General features: G+C 41.5%; 1 protein-coding gene across 3 annotated transcripts in view; it reads left to right on the top strand.

The window, feature by feature from the left end:
* Positions 1 to 9,200: 9,200 nt before the first annotated feature.
* Mtcl3 (MTCL family member 3) overlaps positions 9,201 to 16,165 on the top strand; it is a 49,349-nt gene continuing 42,384 nt past the window's right edge. Inside the window, exons 1-4 of one of the 3 annotated variants that reach the window (XM_087911248.1) lie at positions 9,201 to 10,125; positions 12,040 to 13,232; positions 13,700 to 13,924; positions 15,688 to 15,846. In XM_087911248.1, coding sequence (XP_087767374.1) covers positions 12,135 to 13,232; positions 13,700 to 13,924; positions 15,688 to 15,846 — 1,482 coding nt within the window. In that variant the 5' untranslated portion in view covers positions 9,201 to 10,125; positions 12,040 to 12,134. The remainder of the gene's footprint in view (positions 10,126 to 12,039; positions 13,233 to 13,699; positions 13,925 to 15,687; positions 15,847 to 16,165) is intronic. The other 2 variants (XM_087911249.1, XM_048425141.3) reach the window with 2 other exon arrangements.

Here is a 16,165-nt window from a genome sequence, read left to right as displayed (position 1 = left end):
CAGGGTCTAACTCTGTAGTCTAGGGTGACCTGTTTCCCCAATGAAGTCCAGGCTCATCTTGAACTCATCCCTAAATTTATAAGTGTTGAGATTATAAATGTTCATCATCACCCAGCTTATGATGTTATACAATGAATAATTTCTCTCATTTTCAGAAATCTGTCCATTGACTTTAGCATCATTTCTTTTTACAACATTTAATATTGAGCATATATACAAAGAAAATATATGTATATATACTTACGTATATACATTTGACATATTGATTTTTAGGAAGATCTTAGCTAGTTTGTGTCTTGAAAAGGAAATTTATGTTATTTTATTTCCAAAAGATGGCGGCAATGAATGTAAATCATGTACCAAAATTTCCAAGTGAAATATGAAGTAATTCATGATGTTACTTTTCTTAGTCTGTTGTGCTTATTTTAAAGCATACTAGTTTTTCATGAATGCCAAAAGCTACAAGAGAATGCAGAGAAAGTGAAACAAGGGTCATTAAAATACTTGCACAGTAAATATGTTGATTGTGAATTAATAATCTACTAACAGCAGAGGAAAAGTTAATCGTGGTCATGTATCTATATATTATATATATGTATATATAATTTATAAGATAAATATTGGAATTGTTGATATCTTCAACTAAGATAAAGTTTGGGTTGAAAAAGAGGTAAAGTTGAAACCAGTAATTCATCTATATTTTGGCTACAATGAATGGTTAAACTGAAATGAATAGTTCTGAACTACCAAAATTTATATTTATAAACATTTATGAAATAAAGCAATATTTGACTATGTAAGACCCAATTGCAAGCACAGGCAAAAGCAAGAACATAAATAATTAAAGAATTCATGGTAATGTCACAGATTATTGTCTTAATTCAATATTCACAGTAAACTAAAACATTAAGTCACAATGCTAAGTTGCATCACACATAAATTCAACATCGTTCTGCATGTCTGTCATTCAGATATGGAATACTGAGTCAGGAAGCTCATGCATCTAAGTCTAATCTGGACTACATAGTGAGATTTGTCTTAACAAATAAATATACAATAAAACAAATAATTAACAACAAAAAATTAATACTTTCCCAAGTGTAGTGGTGCAGTCTATAATCCCAGCACTTGGGAAGTGGAGGCAGGACAATGAGGACTTCAAAGCCATTCCTGACAGTTAAAACCAGTATGAGATATGTGAGACCCTATCTCACAAAGAAAGAAACAAGAACAAATTGTACATTTAATCAGAGAGATTGTAGCAGAACCTTTATTGAGATATCCAGAATCATGCTGAATTCCATATATAACATGATTTGAGTAGCCAACTTAGACGTAGAAAGATGAGTCATGGTGTCTATAGCCCAAAGACACTGTGATTCATTATTATCTCCAGTACAGTCCAGGGAATAAATTTGGTGTGTGACCTCATACACATGCCAGTAAAGGTCAGGAGAATGACACATTTCCCAGCTAAAGTACTACTGAAAGAAAGAGACCAAATCCCAGCATAACAGCCTTTTTTTTGGTAGGACCCTTCTAAGTGATTTATATATATCTATCAGCTTCCAGGTATCAATTCTTTCTTGGAGAAAATTTTACCTTTAGATATTTACCATCTAGATGGACAATCATAAAACACTGCACAATGTTTTATGTGTAGTGTGTGCTTCATCTCCATAGCATTAATTCTGTAGAAATTTAGGAAAGGAAAAGTTGTCTAAAGAAACATAGAAGTACTGGCAGTAAGATTGATAGCTAATATCTCTTGGCAGTTTACAGTGCTGTATACACCATAGTCACCACTTACCAATAGTTATGACCACGGTGTTCAATGCCTTGTGATAAGAACTTCCTGAATCATTCTACAAAACTGCAGCAAGAAAAAATGCTTGCCATGCAAATATGAGAACCTGGATTCAACCAGCAGAATCCACATTTAAAAAGTGCTAGGGAAGTAGAAGTGGGCTGTCTGAGCCATCTAGTCATGCTGTGTCCATGCTTTCCAGGTTTAGAAGAGATCTCTTTCAGTGTTGTAAAAGGAGCAGCTGGCTGCTTTCTGCCACGTCCCACTGCCCAGCTCCCGGCTAGCTTTACCCAAAATAATTACATGGAAACTGTATTCATTTAAACATTGCCTGACCCACTATATCTAGCCTCTTATTGGCTAACTCTCACATATTAGATTAACCCATCTCCATTAATGTGTATTGCCACTTGATTGTGGCTTATCGGCATGAGTCTAACCAGCATCCATCTCAGAGAGAAGAGCCATGGCGTCTGTCTGACTCTGCTTTCTTTCTCCCAGCATTCTGTTCTGTCTACTCCACCTATCTAAGCTGCTGTCCTATCAAAAGGCCAAGGCAGTCTCTTTATTTAACCAATGAAAGCAACGTATAGACAGAAGACCCTCCTACACCATTTCAGAACACTAATTTATCTAACATCAACCTTACCCAAATACACACAAGCACACACACACACACACACACACACACACACACGACACACCAAGTATAGCGATATATGTAGTATATATGAATATATGAATAAAAATGCATTTTAAAAATGCTTGAGGCTCAGAAAACTATTAAACAGCTTTATTAGTATTGTTCCCAAGAGGAACAAAACATACAGAATGACTAAATATTTTAAAGGGGGATATATTCAATTGGCTTACAGCCTGATCTAGAAAGGCCAACAATGGCTGGCTTTACACCAGAAAGGCTGAGACCCTGGCAGTGGTTCAGTCCACAAGACTAAATGTTGCAGCAGTCTCAGCCTGACATGCAAAGTCTGGGGTGTTCTTGGAGATGCATGGGCCTTTTAATCTATGGCTTGCTTTGGAATGTTGTGGGAGTAACTTCCGCTGCCTCAACCAATAGTTGCTGAAATACGAGCCCACAGTGCAGCGGGGAGAGACTTCCGCTCCGTCAGCCAATAGCTGCTAAAATACCAGGCCACTGGGGCGTGGTATATTTCTCTTTTAAAAAGAGAAGCAGATCCGGATCAGGCCCTCTTGGTTCCGGCTCTTGGTTCCGGTGCTTGCTCCTGGCTCCTGCTCCCGGCTCCTGCGACTAGGCTCCCTTCCTGACGGTTTATGGTGTATGTAAGTTTTACCCCCCAAAATAAATAACCCCTTAAAACATAACTGGTGTGGGATTGATTCGCCGATATTGGAGGCCCCAAAGAAACTAGGTTCCAATCCCTACAAAGGAATGTTAACAGCACAGAGCCAGTATGGACACTCATGGTAGAGGCAGTTGTATGAGTGGCAACAATAGAATAGAACTGAAAGTTGGGACTGAAGGCATGGAGGGGGAAAGTATAAAGCTTTCCTCTCAGACCTGGTTTTGTCTGTACTTCTACCAGAGGGTGCTACCCACATTCAGGGTAGGTCATCGAGTTGTGTCCCATGGCTCATCTGTTAGTTGACCTCAGATCCAGTCCAGGTGACACCCAAGACTGACCATCATGATAGACTAAGTACATATTGTGAAGAACTTAAATTTGAACTAGACTTTAAAACATAACAAAATTGGAACAAAAATGAGGTAATTGAAGACTATGGGGTTGACAAAGAGGATACAAAAGCAGAAAGGGTTTGAGTGCTTATGTCAAAAGAAACAGTAGTCCATTCTGCTGATAGTCTCCTCTCTTCTGCCTCCCACTCCCGTGTTTAAATTTATATTAAAATATTTTTTTTTTTTTTTTTTTTTTTTTTACTGAATGACTTCCAACTTTGCTATGAAATTTCTTTCTACACAATACATTAAGACCTCCACTTCACTGAGGTAGATGTCTCTGGAAAGATCTCTGATGTTGAACCTATACAACTGTGGTGCGGGAGAATTGTCTGTCAATCATATTTTAAATAAATGCTGATTGGCCAGGCAGGAAGTATAGGCGGGAAAACTAGACAGGAAGTAGAGATGGAGCAAAGAGAATGGGAGTATTCTGGGAAGCAGGAAGCTCCCTCCGGCATTCCTGCCCAGATCACCAAAGAAGCAACATGTGAGCTGAGAGCTGATAAAGCTACCAAGCCGTATGGCTAACATAGGTAAAAATAATGGGCTAACATAAGTTATAAGAGTTAACAAGAAGCCTGAGCTAATTGGCCAATCAGTTTATAATCTTATGGAGTCTTGTTTGTGATTTTCTTTAGGGCTTGCTGGCTGTGGGGTACCAAGCTGAACAGAAACCCCAACAAGCCAGTCCCTTATGTTACACAACTGATCATGTTGAACTGTACCCAATTTTCCTATTAGCATTCTTTATAGGAATCCTGTCTTGAATTCTCTAAATCAACACTTACTTAAAGGACCTCACTTTTAATCTCAGAGGGTAATATGATGAGCAGAGCTATACTACAAAGGCATCTTTTTATATTTTTGACAGAAGAATAAAAGGAAACTTTTGCCGTTATTAAAGAGGAATGTTTTGTACATATTTCTGACAAGAGGCCAAAGTATTCTTCTTCATTCTTCCAAGTTTGTAAAACCAAATTACATCTATGTCAGAGCCTACATCAAAAGTAAATGACTTGAGAAAATCATGCTTTGCAGTACTTTGTGGTGGAAAAGCTTCCTTGGTGCTAAATTTAGGGTTAGGCAGACCAAATCTGCTCTGTCCTAGTTAATGAAGTTTGATGTCTAAAGCAAGGCCATATTTTCTTTGAGATTGCCATCATGTAACACTCCCAAGTCTTTAACTAAAACCTTCTCATGTTTCCCTGTCGTAGGGAGGCCACTTGTATGTTCCCAGCTGACCAGACTTCCGAAATAACCACTCTGAAACTGTATTAATTAAATCACTGCTTGGCCTATTAGTTCTAGCTTCTTATTGATTAATTCATATCTTAAATTAAACCCATGTCCATTAATCTGTGTATCACCACAAGGCTGTAGCTTACTGGGTGAAGTTCCAGTGTTTATCTTGGGTGGGATTACATGGCTTTTCACTGATGCCTCTTTCTTTCTTCCAGAATTCAGCTTAGTTTCTCCCACCTAGCTCTGTTCTGCCCTATCACAGGCCCAAAACTACTTCTTTTTTAACCAATGGTATTCACAGCATACAGAAGGAAATCCCACATCATTTCCCCTAGATAGGACAGGCCAAGGCTCCATATTTGAACAGGGAGGACATAAAGTTCTGTTTATTAAGGATTAAGCTTCAGATATTGGACTATTTGCCAACACCACCAATCCTTAAAGTCATGCACCAAAGTCTCAGAAATAAACACTGGCAGGACTGAAAGACCAAGTAGATCAAGGGAGCCTGCAGAAGGAAAGGAAACCCTCTCCCTTGTGTTTCATAGACTGAGCGTCAAGAATTTTGAGACATCTAACAACTAAAATAACAAAACCAAAACTGTACAGATTGACTGCGTGGAAACAATATTCTGTACCTCTCCTTATAAAAAAGACATTTCAAAGATGGTTTAAAACAACTAATGAACCATGCTAAAATGAATTTTGCCAATGACTAACACACACATCATCTTTGCATTTACGAATCTATTTTCACTTATCTGTAAACTTGTGCGTTTTTGAGAAAAATCCTGCAAACTGTATTATGAGTTATGTTTGCCCTCAGAAGAGGTAACTTGATCACTTTCTGGTCTATAAATAATAAGAGTTCCTTTGATCATCTAAAACTTTTCAGCCTGTATACTTAAACAATGTACTCGTAACACATATTGAAATGTAGATAGTGAAGCAGGAGGATTTCTGTAAGTTGAAGGCCAGCCTGGACTATATAATGATTCTATTCCAACCTGGAGTATAATGTAAGACACGGACAAAAACAAAATAAATAAGACATTTATATTCTCATTTACTAAAGCAGATCTTTCAAATAAAGATACATATACAACAATAGCTTCTACTTAGTCAAAATCCAACAAAATGCTTTCTTGCCTCTCTTGAAAACCCCATTCAATCCTTGCATGTACAGAGCTCTCACTGCTCTCTTCTGCCTCTCTCTCCCCCTCCTTCTCTTTCCATACTCATAAAATATTAAAACAGTTTTTAAAATAAACTCCAACTCTGTATCATTAAAGGAAGAGACTAAATCTTAGTAGGACAGGAGCATCACTGTAGCTGATTAGGAAGCACTTTTTGCTGCAGATAAGGTTGATGTACGTCCTTGAAAATCAGAGTTTAACTATCTGTGGTGACATAAGGAGCATATTTAATAAAAACAAGAACTGGAAGTATTGATCGTATCATTCTATTGTGTTTTGGTGTGTGTATATGTGTGTGTGTGCATGCACATGTGTGTATCAAATGTGTTTTTAAAGTCAAGGTCTCACACCAACTCCCATGATTGACTAGAAATCACTATAGAGCCAAGGCTGACATTAAAATCATGCCAATCCCTTCTCTTCAGTTGGAATTAAAGGTGTGAACTACCATACTCCACTTAAGCATCTATAATCCACACTAAAAAGTCTTTGCAACAGTCTAAACAGAATTGTGAATGTCTGGATTTTGGTGGTGATTGTAAAAGAAAGAATAAAGGATAAGTACTAATCTTTTACAAAAATAGTTGCAGATTCAGCACAGAGGTAAAATTAAGGACTAGCATGGACAAGGACCCAGTGTTGATCCCGAGAACCGCACACACCAATAAAAGTATTTTGAAGACAAGTAAATATTGAAACAAAGGAATATGTCATAGCAATAAAAGTCAATATTCAGTGGGAAAATATATAAAGTTTAACCCTTACCAAGATTAAAGTGAATAAAGTATATAGAATTTCTTTTAGGCAAAAAGTAGGATAGAAAAATTTTCACATAGAATGTAAATCAATAGTTTTGCCAACAAACATAGTTTATGCATAGGTAGACAGATTGAGCTGAGATATGGGGGTAAATCAACCTTAGATGTATTGATTTTTTAAGTTGTGATCATTTCAAAAAGGATATTTGAGCAAATAAGAAGCATGCTTGGCAATGAAAAATGGAACTTTAAATTCCATTTATGAAATTGATAAAGTCATTTAATTTCTCTGGACTATAGGTATATAACTGTGTTATACTTGAAGAAGAAAAAAAGTTGTGGGGGATAGATTGTAAAAAGTGAAAATGTCTGACCAATTCAGGGGGAAAGATAAAGGTAGTCAGTACTAAAATATTTGAGCCTCATTTAAGTCACAAAATTGAAGATTCCCATATTAAACTCTGTATTTAAGGGATTCAAAGTTGGAAGCTTAGATTTCTTCCCTGGACGGAAGATGGGTTATATTGCTGTGCAATAGAAAAGATGACTCATTAGTACAAGTAAACAACAAAAGGTCAGTCAGTCAGCCTAATTCTGAAACAGCAAAAATAATGCCAAAGCTTTCTGAACACTGATGAAATCGGCATAATTAACTTTGATGTTCGCTTAATTGAAGAACTTTAATTTTTTCAAATATGTTTATTTTTATTTTGTGTGTATTATTTCAATTTATGTATTGCCAATATATATGTATGGGTGCCGTGTGTGTGCAGTGTCATCAGAAGAGGCCCTTGGATACTCTGTGGCTGTACTTACAGTCAGTTGTGGGTTGTCATGAGAGCGCCAGGAACTAAGTGTCAGTCCTCTATGAGAGCAAGTGACATCAGTAACTCTGTCATCTCTGCAGCCTGATGCCAAAGTGTGATTTTATTTCACAAGAAAATAAGGGGATAACCAAAATACAATTTTATTTAAAAACTTTATTTGTAAAGATATATCAACATTGTTGCTAGGCATCTGATATGGCTATGGTTTTCAACACTGAGACTGCATACTCTTAAAGTACAAAACAAACTTTCTGGGCACATGGCTTCTGATGCAAGCATTCTTGACTTTATTAGACTTTCATGGAATAAAAGTTATTGCATGGAAACAAACACTGAAATGGAGACGTCTAAGCAGGTCACTAGCTCTCAGACAAGCTCTTAGATTATTTTATATCAATGTTTTATTTATAAAGATTGATCTAAGAGGTATTTTTATCCATTATTCTAGTTTTCATTAAATGGGAAATGTGGATCTTGCTGTTTCTTATGAATGCTGCAATTTAGAGAACTGGGCATGGTGCTCCACAACCACAATCCTTGCAGCACTCAGGAAGCAGATACTTTTGAGGCCAGCCTGGTGTTCATAATGAGCCCCAGGCCACCCGGGACTACATACTGAAACCTGACTCAAAAACAAAGAAAGACCCACAATAATAATTTTGCAATTTCTGTTGGGTTACATGATGAGGAAGTGCTTAACACAAACTCAAATAACTTGTGGGTCTATTTTGGTACGCAAATCAACAATTGAACGTCTCATCATAGATATCACAGGATTCTCTTTTTCAGTTCCCTCATGTTCAAGAATAAGAATATTGTCTCAGTTATCTCAACTTTTGCCAATGTATTTGGGCCTTCTTGGCACAGAGACGATTTCTTGACTTTCTTTGTATCGCCAGCACCTTGGACAGTACTGGCCACAAACCAGTTCATAGCATCTGTTTTACAGCCTGAAATGATTTCTTTGTGATACCATATTTGATGACACTAGAGATATAAATTACATACATTCATTTCACTGTAGCAAACTGCTTTTGTGTAAATGACTCCCAAATCATTGTCATTTCCCCCATAAGACAGGATGAATACTTATAAAATAAAGTCTCCTGCTAAATTAACACTAGGCTAGACATGGTGTTGCAAAATATATAAGTCTTAGCCCCCACAAAACCACCACAACAATGTAACAGAGGTTTAACGTCTAAAAATGCCCCTTTAATACAAGGTTAATATATTCTTACCTGCACACTTACAAAGGGGATGTTTTGGGGTAGAAAGGAGGCTCTTGAGCCTGTTCTCTAAAATAAAATTAAAAGGAAAAGGGGAAAAATTCCCTCATATTTTATGAATATTATTACTGTGGAACAATACGGATAAATATAAATTGGAAACAAATTTTTCTTAATCCCCTGTTCAGCTAATACTTTATAGATATATTTTTCCTGACTCCTGTTACTCACAGACACAACAGTAAAAAAAAAAAATGTGGATCTCAGAAACTAACACCTTGTTTTCACTTGAAGAAACTGGTCTTTGGTGAGGTGAAGGGGAAAAGTGGCCAGTGCTACTTCACCATCATCAGCAACCGTCCCGGAAGCTTGTAAGTATTCGGATTGCTCTAAATTAGTCGTTCCTTCGTATCTGTTCAAGAACCCTTTGTTTGTGGGACAACCATTGTCTATTCGCGGAAATGCCATCCCAGGACTCCGCCCGAGCTGGGGGTGGGGAAGAAGCCGTGCGTGGAGAGATCGACTGAGAATTAAACTGAGTGAACAAAGAGAACTCCCGGCAGCCGTGCGCCAGCGCCTTTCAGCTGCATCAGGAGACTCCAGAGGGTAAGGCCGAAGGCGCAGGCTGCTCCAACTGGCCTCCCAAAGAAAAGAACTCAATTAAATAATTGATGGAGATTGATCGGACCCGAGACAAAGCTTTGCTGGAAACCAATACATCCGATTTTAAGCGGTTTTGGAGTCTTCTGCCAAATACAGGAAATGGGAGTAGGGCAAGGATTTTGATGAGCCAGGCTGATAATTCTCCATCTCGGGCGTGACTCTGGCCTTTGTCTTCTTGCCTCCCATCAGCTACCCCTGTTCCCCGTCCTCACCTACTCTTTCCTCTTTAAACAACCACTCCCGTTACTTCTCTTCTGCCCTCCCTCCAATCCCGCCCTCTTTCCAGCCCAGTCCGGTGAGGTCAGCTCATGAATACTGCTTTACTTCCTGGGGAGCGTCTGGCACAGCTTGGTACCCGGAGCATTGGCCTGCTGCAGTTGCAATTCCAGCCCAGCTAAGCACCGCCGGCTAGGAACCCGCTCCCAGAGTTCCGCGTCTTTGTAGTTACCGCCTTTGTTTGGAGAACCCGAGTGGGTGTGGATCCCATGCAAGCTAGCCTGCTCAGCGAGAAAGTCTTCTAGAGCACGAAGTTGAACTCTCTCTGAAAGACAGAAAAATAGCCTCGAGGACTCCGAAATATCAGGAAGAAAGCGGTGTTGATTTGCATCAACTTCCTGGAAGCAACGCCTCTGCAGAGAAGTGAGAACTTCTGGATTTTTAACGAGATGAGGATGAGAAACGGGGTGGGTCCGTTAATAGGATTTGAGATGGAAAGGATTGATTTAGTCCTTGCTTAAATTACTTGGATGACAATTTCTACTGTAGAAAGCCTTGGATGTAGTACCTTCTCATTGCTAGTGGCAGTCACCAAGGTGTCTTAGATTGTTTGAGTTACTTACTGAAACCCAAGTTTTCTCTGAGGTTAAAGTTGTCTGGGGTCAGGCTTCAGTTCATGACTTCTCAGCTCCTGTGTGGTTCTGCTTAGTTAAATATAACTTTGTATTGCCAGTATAATTAAGTTGGATGGCCCACATTAGTCTGACCCATGGTAAAGTAGGCCAGACATTCTAGCAGTGGGTAACTTTGTTTTCCCCTCTGAAGTAGTCTTTCCTTAATCTTTGTAGTACAAAGTGAGTTGAAAAGAGATTGCTGAGGAAGAAAAGAATGTGGGGTATTTGGTTGCTGTTTCTTTACGAAGGTAGAAATTATTATATTCTTCAGATACAACAGATAATAGCAGTAATTATGTAAGAAAGTTCCTGGGAAATCGTCTTTCCTAAAAGATGTGTGTGTAAGAGAAGTTTGTATGTAGTTGAGGTCTTTCTGTGTTTCATAGATAAATAATGTTCTCCTGAAAAGTGGGCCAAATGACTGGGTCACCAGACAGGAACACAGGGCAGAAGCTTGTGGTTTTCCAGATTAAAGTGGTCTGTTTATTTTGGGAAGGTAACACCACATATCTTACACCATAGAGGAAGATGAATGGCTTTCTGGATATAGAGTCTTCTGTTTCAAAGTTTGGCTCCATAGGACTGAGTGAATATTCTAACATTTTTAAAATTTAAATTTATGTGTATGGTTATTTTGCCTGCATGTATATTTGTGTACCATATAAGGATCTGATGCCCAGGGAGGTCAGAAGAGACTGCCAGGTCCCATGGAACTGGAGTTTCAGACAGTTGTGAGCTTCCATGTGGGTGTTGGGAATAGAACGTGGGTCCTCTGGAATAGCAGTCAGTGCTATTAACTGCTGAGCCACTTCTCCGGGCCCATGCGTGGGCATGTTAAAGGTTCAGCTTAGTTTACTATATACCATCTAGGGGGACGGTCAAAACGAAACTCTTTTCTACATTGCACCTACAACTCAGTGCTTCATAAGCACAGAACAAGTGAGTGTAGACGAATTCGTCACTGAAAACCTCACAGCCTGCTTATCAGATTTTCCAAAAAGTATTTTTGAGCTATAAAAATAATCTCTTTGGGGTTGCTAATGACTGAATCTTATTTCTGATGAGCCTTTTTTTTTGTACTCTTGAGACTGGGGTTTATTTATAGTCATTCTTTGCATTTTCTTTTGTGTTCTGTTCGAAAGAAAGTTGGCCGTAATTATCTAAAGAAAACATTAGGGGCTGGAGCAGAATCAGAAAAATGTCATTTATCTACAGTAGATATTATCTAGGATCTTACATCATAACAGTGTTTCTTTAATTGACACCTGGGGATACTAATTAAATAAAAAAATTTCCCCACCAAACTGTGTTTTAAATACAGATTTGAAGCTGAAGAAATTCGTTTGACAACTATTATGTGTAAACATTTCCTTTGCCTTCCGAAGTCTCTTCAGGACCTTATTCTTCCGCCCCCTCCACCATTTCTTTTCCCATTCATTTCTTTCTGAACCCGTGTCTCACCCTTTCCAAAACCTGCTACCTAAGGAATGCAAGCTTCATCTGCCATTGACTGAGATGGAGTAAGATTGAAACAGCGCCACGTTGGGCAAAGTGAGAAGTAACAGCCTTGTACCCTTTTCTTCGTCAAGGGTTTAATTATACGCTGAATTTCCAAATCTCCTTTTTTTCTCTGTCCAGCAAATTCACCTTTGACTCTGCAACGATGTAAACATACTGCATATTTCTCTTCTTTTATTTCCGTCCCAGCTTAGAAAGGAAGGTTGGAGGCAGAAAGGAGAGAAGAGGATGGCGTAGAGATGGACGGTTCCAAGTCACATCCGGTAGGCTTTCCCTAGACTGCCATGAGTCAGCCACCGTCCGGGGGCGCTGCCCCAGTCGCAACCTCAGCCTCTGCCGCCGCCGCAGCCACGGAGGCTCGCCTGCATCCAGAGGGCAGTAGCAGAAAGCAGCAGCGAGCTCAATCACCTGCTAGGCCTAGGGACAATTCTTTCCGACAGACCGCCGCGGCCACGCGGTCCCCTCTTGGCGTCGGCACTAAACTGAATTCCGTTCGGCAGCAGCAGCTGCAACAGCAACAGCAGCAGCAGGGTAACAAGATAACCGGTCGTGGCGCCTCTGGGGCCGGCTCCAGAGGATGCGGAGGCGGGGCGGAGAAGGCAACGCCCGTGGTACCCAAAGGGGCTGCCCCAGGAGCTGTCCAGCCCGCGCCTGGTGCTGAAGGGCCCCCCGCTGCGATCCTGGCCTCTGTGAGCTCCCGGAGGCCCGGGCCGCCAGAGGAGACATCTCGGGAGATAGAATCAGTGCCCTCGAAAGTCGGGGAACCCCCTCCGCTCGGGGGAGGAGGAGGGGGCGGGGAAGGAGGAGGAGCCGGCGGCGGCCCGGGGGACCGGGAGGGGGGCGCTCCGCAGCCGCCGCCGCCCAGGGTTTGGCGAGGGAAAGGCGTCCGGGCATCTCAGAGGGGTATTAGCGGCGGGGAGGGGGTCTCCCCTTCACCACCCACCGCTACTGCAAGCAGAGCCCCCGGCCCGGGCAGCAGAAACTCTGGAAGCGGCGTCGCAGGGGGCGGCAGCGGAGGTGGAGGGAGTTACTGGAAGGAGGGATGTCTGCAGTCTGAGCTCATCCAGTTCCATCTCAAGAAGGAGCGGGCGGCAGCGGCGGCGGCCGCGGCTCAGATGCACACTAAAAACGGTGGCGGTGGCAGCCGCAGCTCCCCGGTCGCCGGCGCCCCTGCCATCTGTGAACCCCTTGTGGTCCCCTCCTCCTCCCCAATGGCGGCCGCCGCCGAAGGCCCCCAGCAGAGCGCGGAGAGCACTAGCAACGGCGGGGCCATGCAGGCGGCGGCTCCCCCTTCGTCGCAGTCGCACCCGCAGCAGCTCCAGGAGCAGGAAGATATGCAGGAGGAGATGGAGAAGCTGCGGGAAGAGAACGAAACTCTCAAGGTGAGGAGGATAGGGGGTGGGGACCGAATGGGGGAGGGGAAGCGTGGGGCCTCCGAGGATTAGGGCGTGTCCCGGTAGGGTTGGAAGGTTGCTAACCTGTTAGGGCCACAGGGAGGGAGGGAAACTGGGAAGGTAGGGGGAGGTCCATGGCCTACTCCCAATTTGAAATGGAACCTAATATTAATGCCGTTGCGTTTCATTTAAAACCAAATCCAGGCCTTTTTTTATCCAATTATCATGATTTGCCCCACTTTCTCACAGGCAGAGAGTGCTAGAGTAACAGAAAGAAAGAAGGAGGCCTAAACTGGGCCTGGTTTTCTAGTTTCTGCTTTCAACCTCCTTTCACTCCTGTCTCCCAGAGGAGGAGGCAGTAAACCTGGGTACTGGGAGTAACCATGGGATGTATGCGGTGCGCATCTGAGGGGCTCCAAGAAAGGATGATTGTGACCTGTCTGTCACTGTCTCAGAACGAGATCGACGAGCTGAGGACCGAGATGGACGAGATGAGGGATACTTTCTTTGAGGAGGACGCCTGTCAGCTGCAGGAGATGCGCCATGAGTTGGAGAGAGCCAACAAAAACTGCCGGATCCTGCAGTACCGCCTCCGCAAAGCCGAGCGCAAAAGGCTCCGCTACGCGCAGACTGGAGAAATTGATGGCGAGCTGTTGCGCAGCCTGGAGCAGGACCTCAAGGTCTGCAGCTGTGGGGGAGGGGGAACGAGGGCGCACCAGGGTCAGCGGATGGAGACTTTGGTGGGAGCTCTTTACTTTGAAATGGCCTTCATTGATGACTGGCAAAGGGCAGTAGGTTGCTAGCTTTCACCACAAAATGTCAGCATCCCGGAAGCGGAAGGAAAGGTTCAGTTTAGTGTGTCTGTGTGTGAGTGTGTGTGTGAAGGGGCCATTTCCTGGGAGTAACTCTTTCAGAAGTAATGAGAAAAGGGTTCTTCCCTCCTAGCCTGAAACAAGGCCATCCATGGTTATGGTTAAGCACAGACTCTGCATGGCCTGGACTCCAGTGATTTGGCTTCTAATGATGTATTCCCACGGAAGGCTGGATGGAATCGGGCTTTCAAGAGTAGCACTGTGGGTTTCTGTGGAGCACTGACATCCAGAATAGCATTGAGAAAATAGTTGAGGTCTCCCCTTACACTCTAAGCAGCAACCCATTTGAAGAAGGAGAATGAAACAAAAGAGGACATCTCAATTTGTGATGAAGTTGCCCATCCAAAATGTATCCCAGAAGACAGGCTTTGAGACAGCTCAAAGGTCGCAGTACACGTTTGCTTCGGTGTTCTCTCTTCGGTTCAGTTTGACAGGAGGCAGATTTATTTTCAAGGCAAACTGGATGTTAAACTCATCACTACTGACAACCAAATATACTTTTATCTATATTAACTTCATCAATATGAAAGTGAAGTTAACTAACCTAGAGGTGTTTTAAAGGAAGCTCTGAGTAAATCCTTGCTTAGTTCATTTTGTTTCTTTTGGGACACATAGTGACTCGTAGGAAACTGTAACATTATTAAGTATATTATTGGTTGATTTTGAAGAAAAATCTGTGAGTTAGAGTTTATTAATGAAACCACTTTAGAGAGGCACCAATGGCACTTTAACACACACACACACACACACACACACACACACAAATTGTGTTTTGCCTGCACATATGTTTGTGCCCCAGATGCATGTCTGGTGCCCTTAGATTCCAGAAGAGGGCATAGCATCTGGGAACTGAATACAGAGTCCTCTAGACAAGCATCCAGTACTCTTAACCAAAAGCACTTTTTTTCATAGGGTCTATGCATGCAATGCACCTGGGCCTTAAAACAAGTTTGACGGTAGGCAAACTCCCTTTATTCAGTCTAAACCAGGACTGGCTGTGTCCTGAGACTCTACACTAAATGTTAAGTGTCCCTTCAAAGCTCTAGAATCTTCAAGATGATCTCAAAAGTTGGGGTAAAAATATATACTAGTATTAAAACAGAAAAGAATCTCAAGTAGTAGAATGCTTGCTAATCTTAAGTACTTGAAACTAGCTGGAGTTCTAAGGGGGAAAAAGCAAATCCCTAATACCCAGTAGTTAAAAATGTCTTTTCCTCCATTTCACATGGGGGCAATAGTGGAATCATGTGGCCCATAGTTCTACTGTAAAATTAAAGAAGACTTGTTAAATCTATCATATTTCTCTGATGTAGTGAGGTTAAGGAATAAAGTTGAGCCAGCCGTCTGGCTACCTGTTAGTTCTGCAGCCTTGCACGTGTTACTTAATAGCAGACACAATCACAGCATCTATCCTATGGGATTTTGGTAAGGATTATATGATTGATCTATGAATGGCACATAGATCAGGTATTGGAAACACTGCCACATAGTAAGTGCTATGGAAACATTGGCTTTTAATGCCTTCAATATGAGTAAAACTATGTTTCATTGCTACAAACACATCGTTGTAGGTTGCAAAGGATGTATCTGTGAGACTTCACCATGAATTGGAAAATGTGGAAGAAAAGAGAACAACAACAGAAGATGAAAATGAGAAGCTGAGGCAGCAACTTATAGAAGTTGAAATTGCGAAGCAAGCCTTACAAAATGAACTGGAAAAAATGAAGGAGGTTAGTATCTGACTTCATGACTGACTAGGCATGTTTGTTTAGCTTCTTAGAATAGAACCTCAAGCCTAATATCACTGCTTGGAATTTTCCTTTCCTGATTACAACTTTCCAGTCTACTCAATATAGTAAGAACTAAAAGATTGCCTTGAGTGGAATAACAAGAAAAATACTCTAGCATGACCGTCTAGTTTAACTTGCTGTGAGCTACAAATTGATGTTCATGTTTCTGTCATAGGAATGCATGTGAATTAAATATATTTACTAGCAAACCACACACACACATGATATCAAGTTAAGAAGGGAAAAAGTGACGTCTGTG

Source organism: Myodes glareolus, chromosome 1, assembly GCF_982192425.1.
Source record: "Myodes glareolus chromosome 1, mMyoGla1.1, whole genome shotgun sequence".
Classification (NCBI taxonomy): domain Eukaryota; kingdom Metazoa; phylum Chordata; class Mammalia; order Rodentia; family Cricetidae; genus Myodes; species Myodes glareolus.
This window is presented reverse-complemented; position numbering and strand designations above follow the sequence as displayed.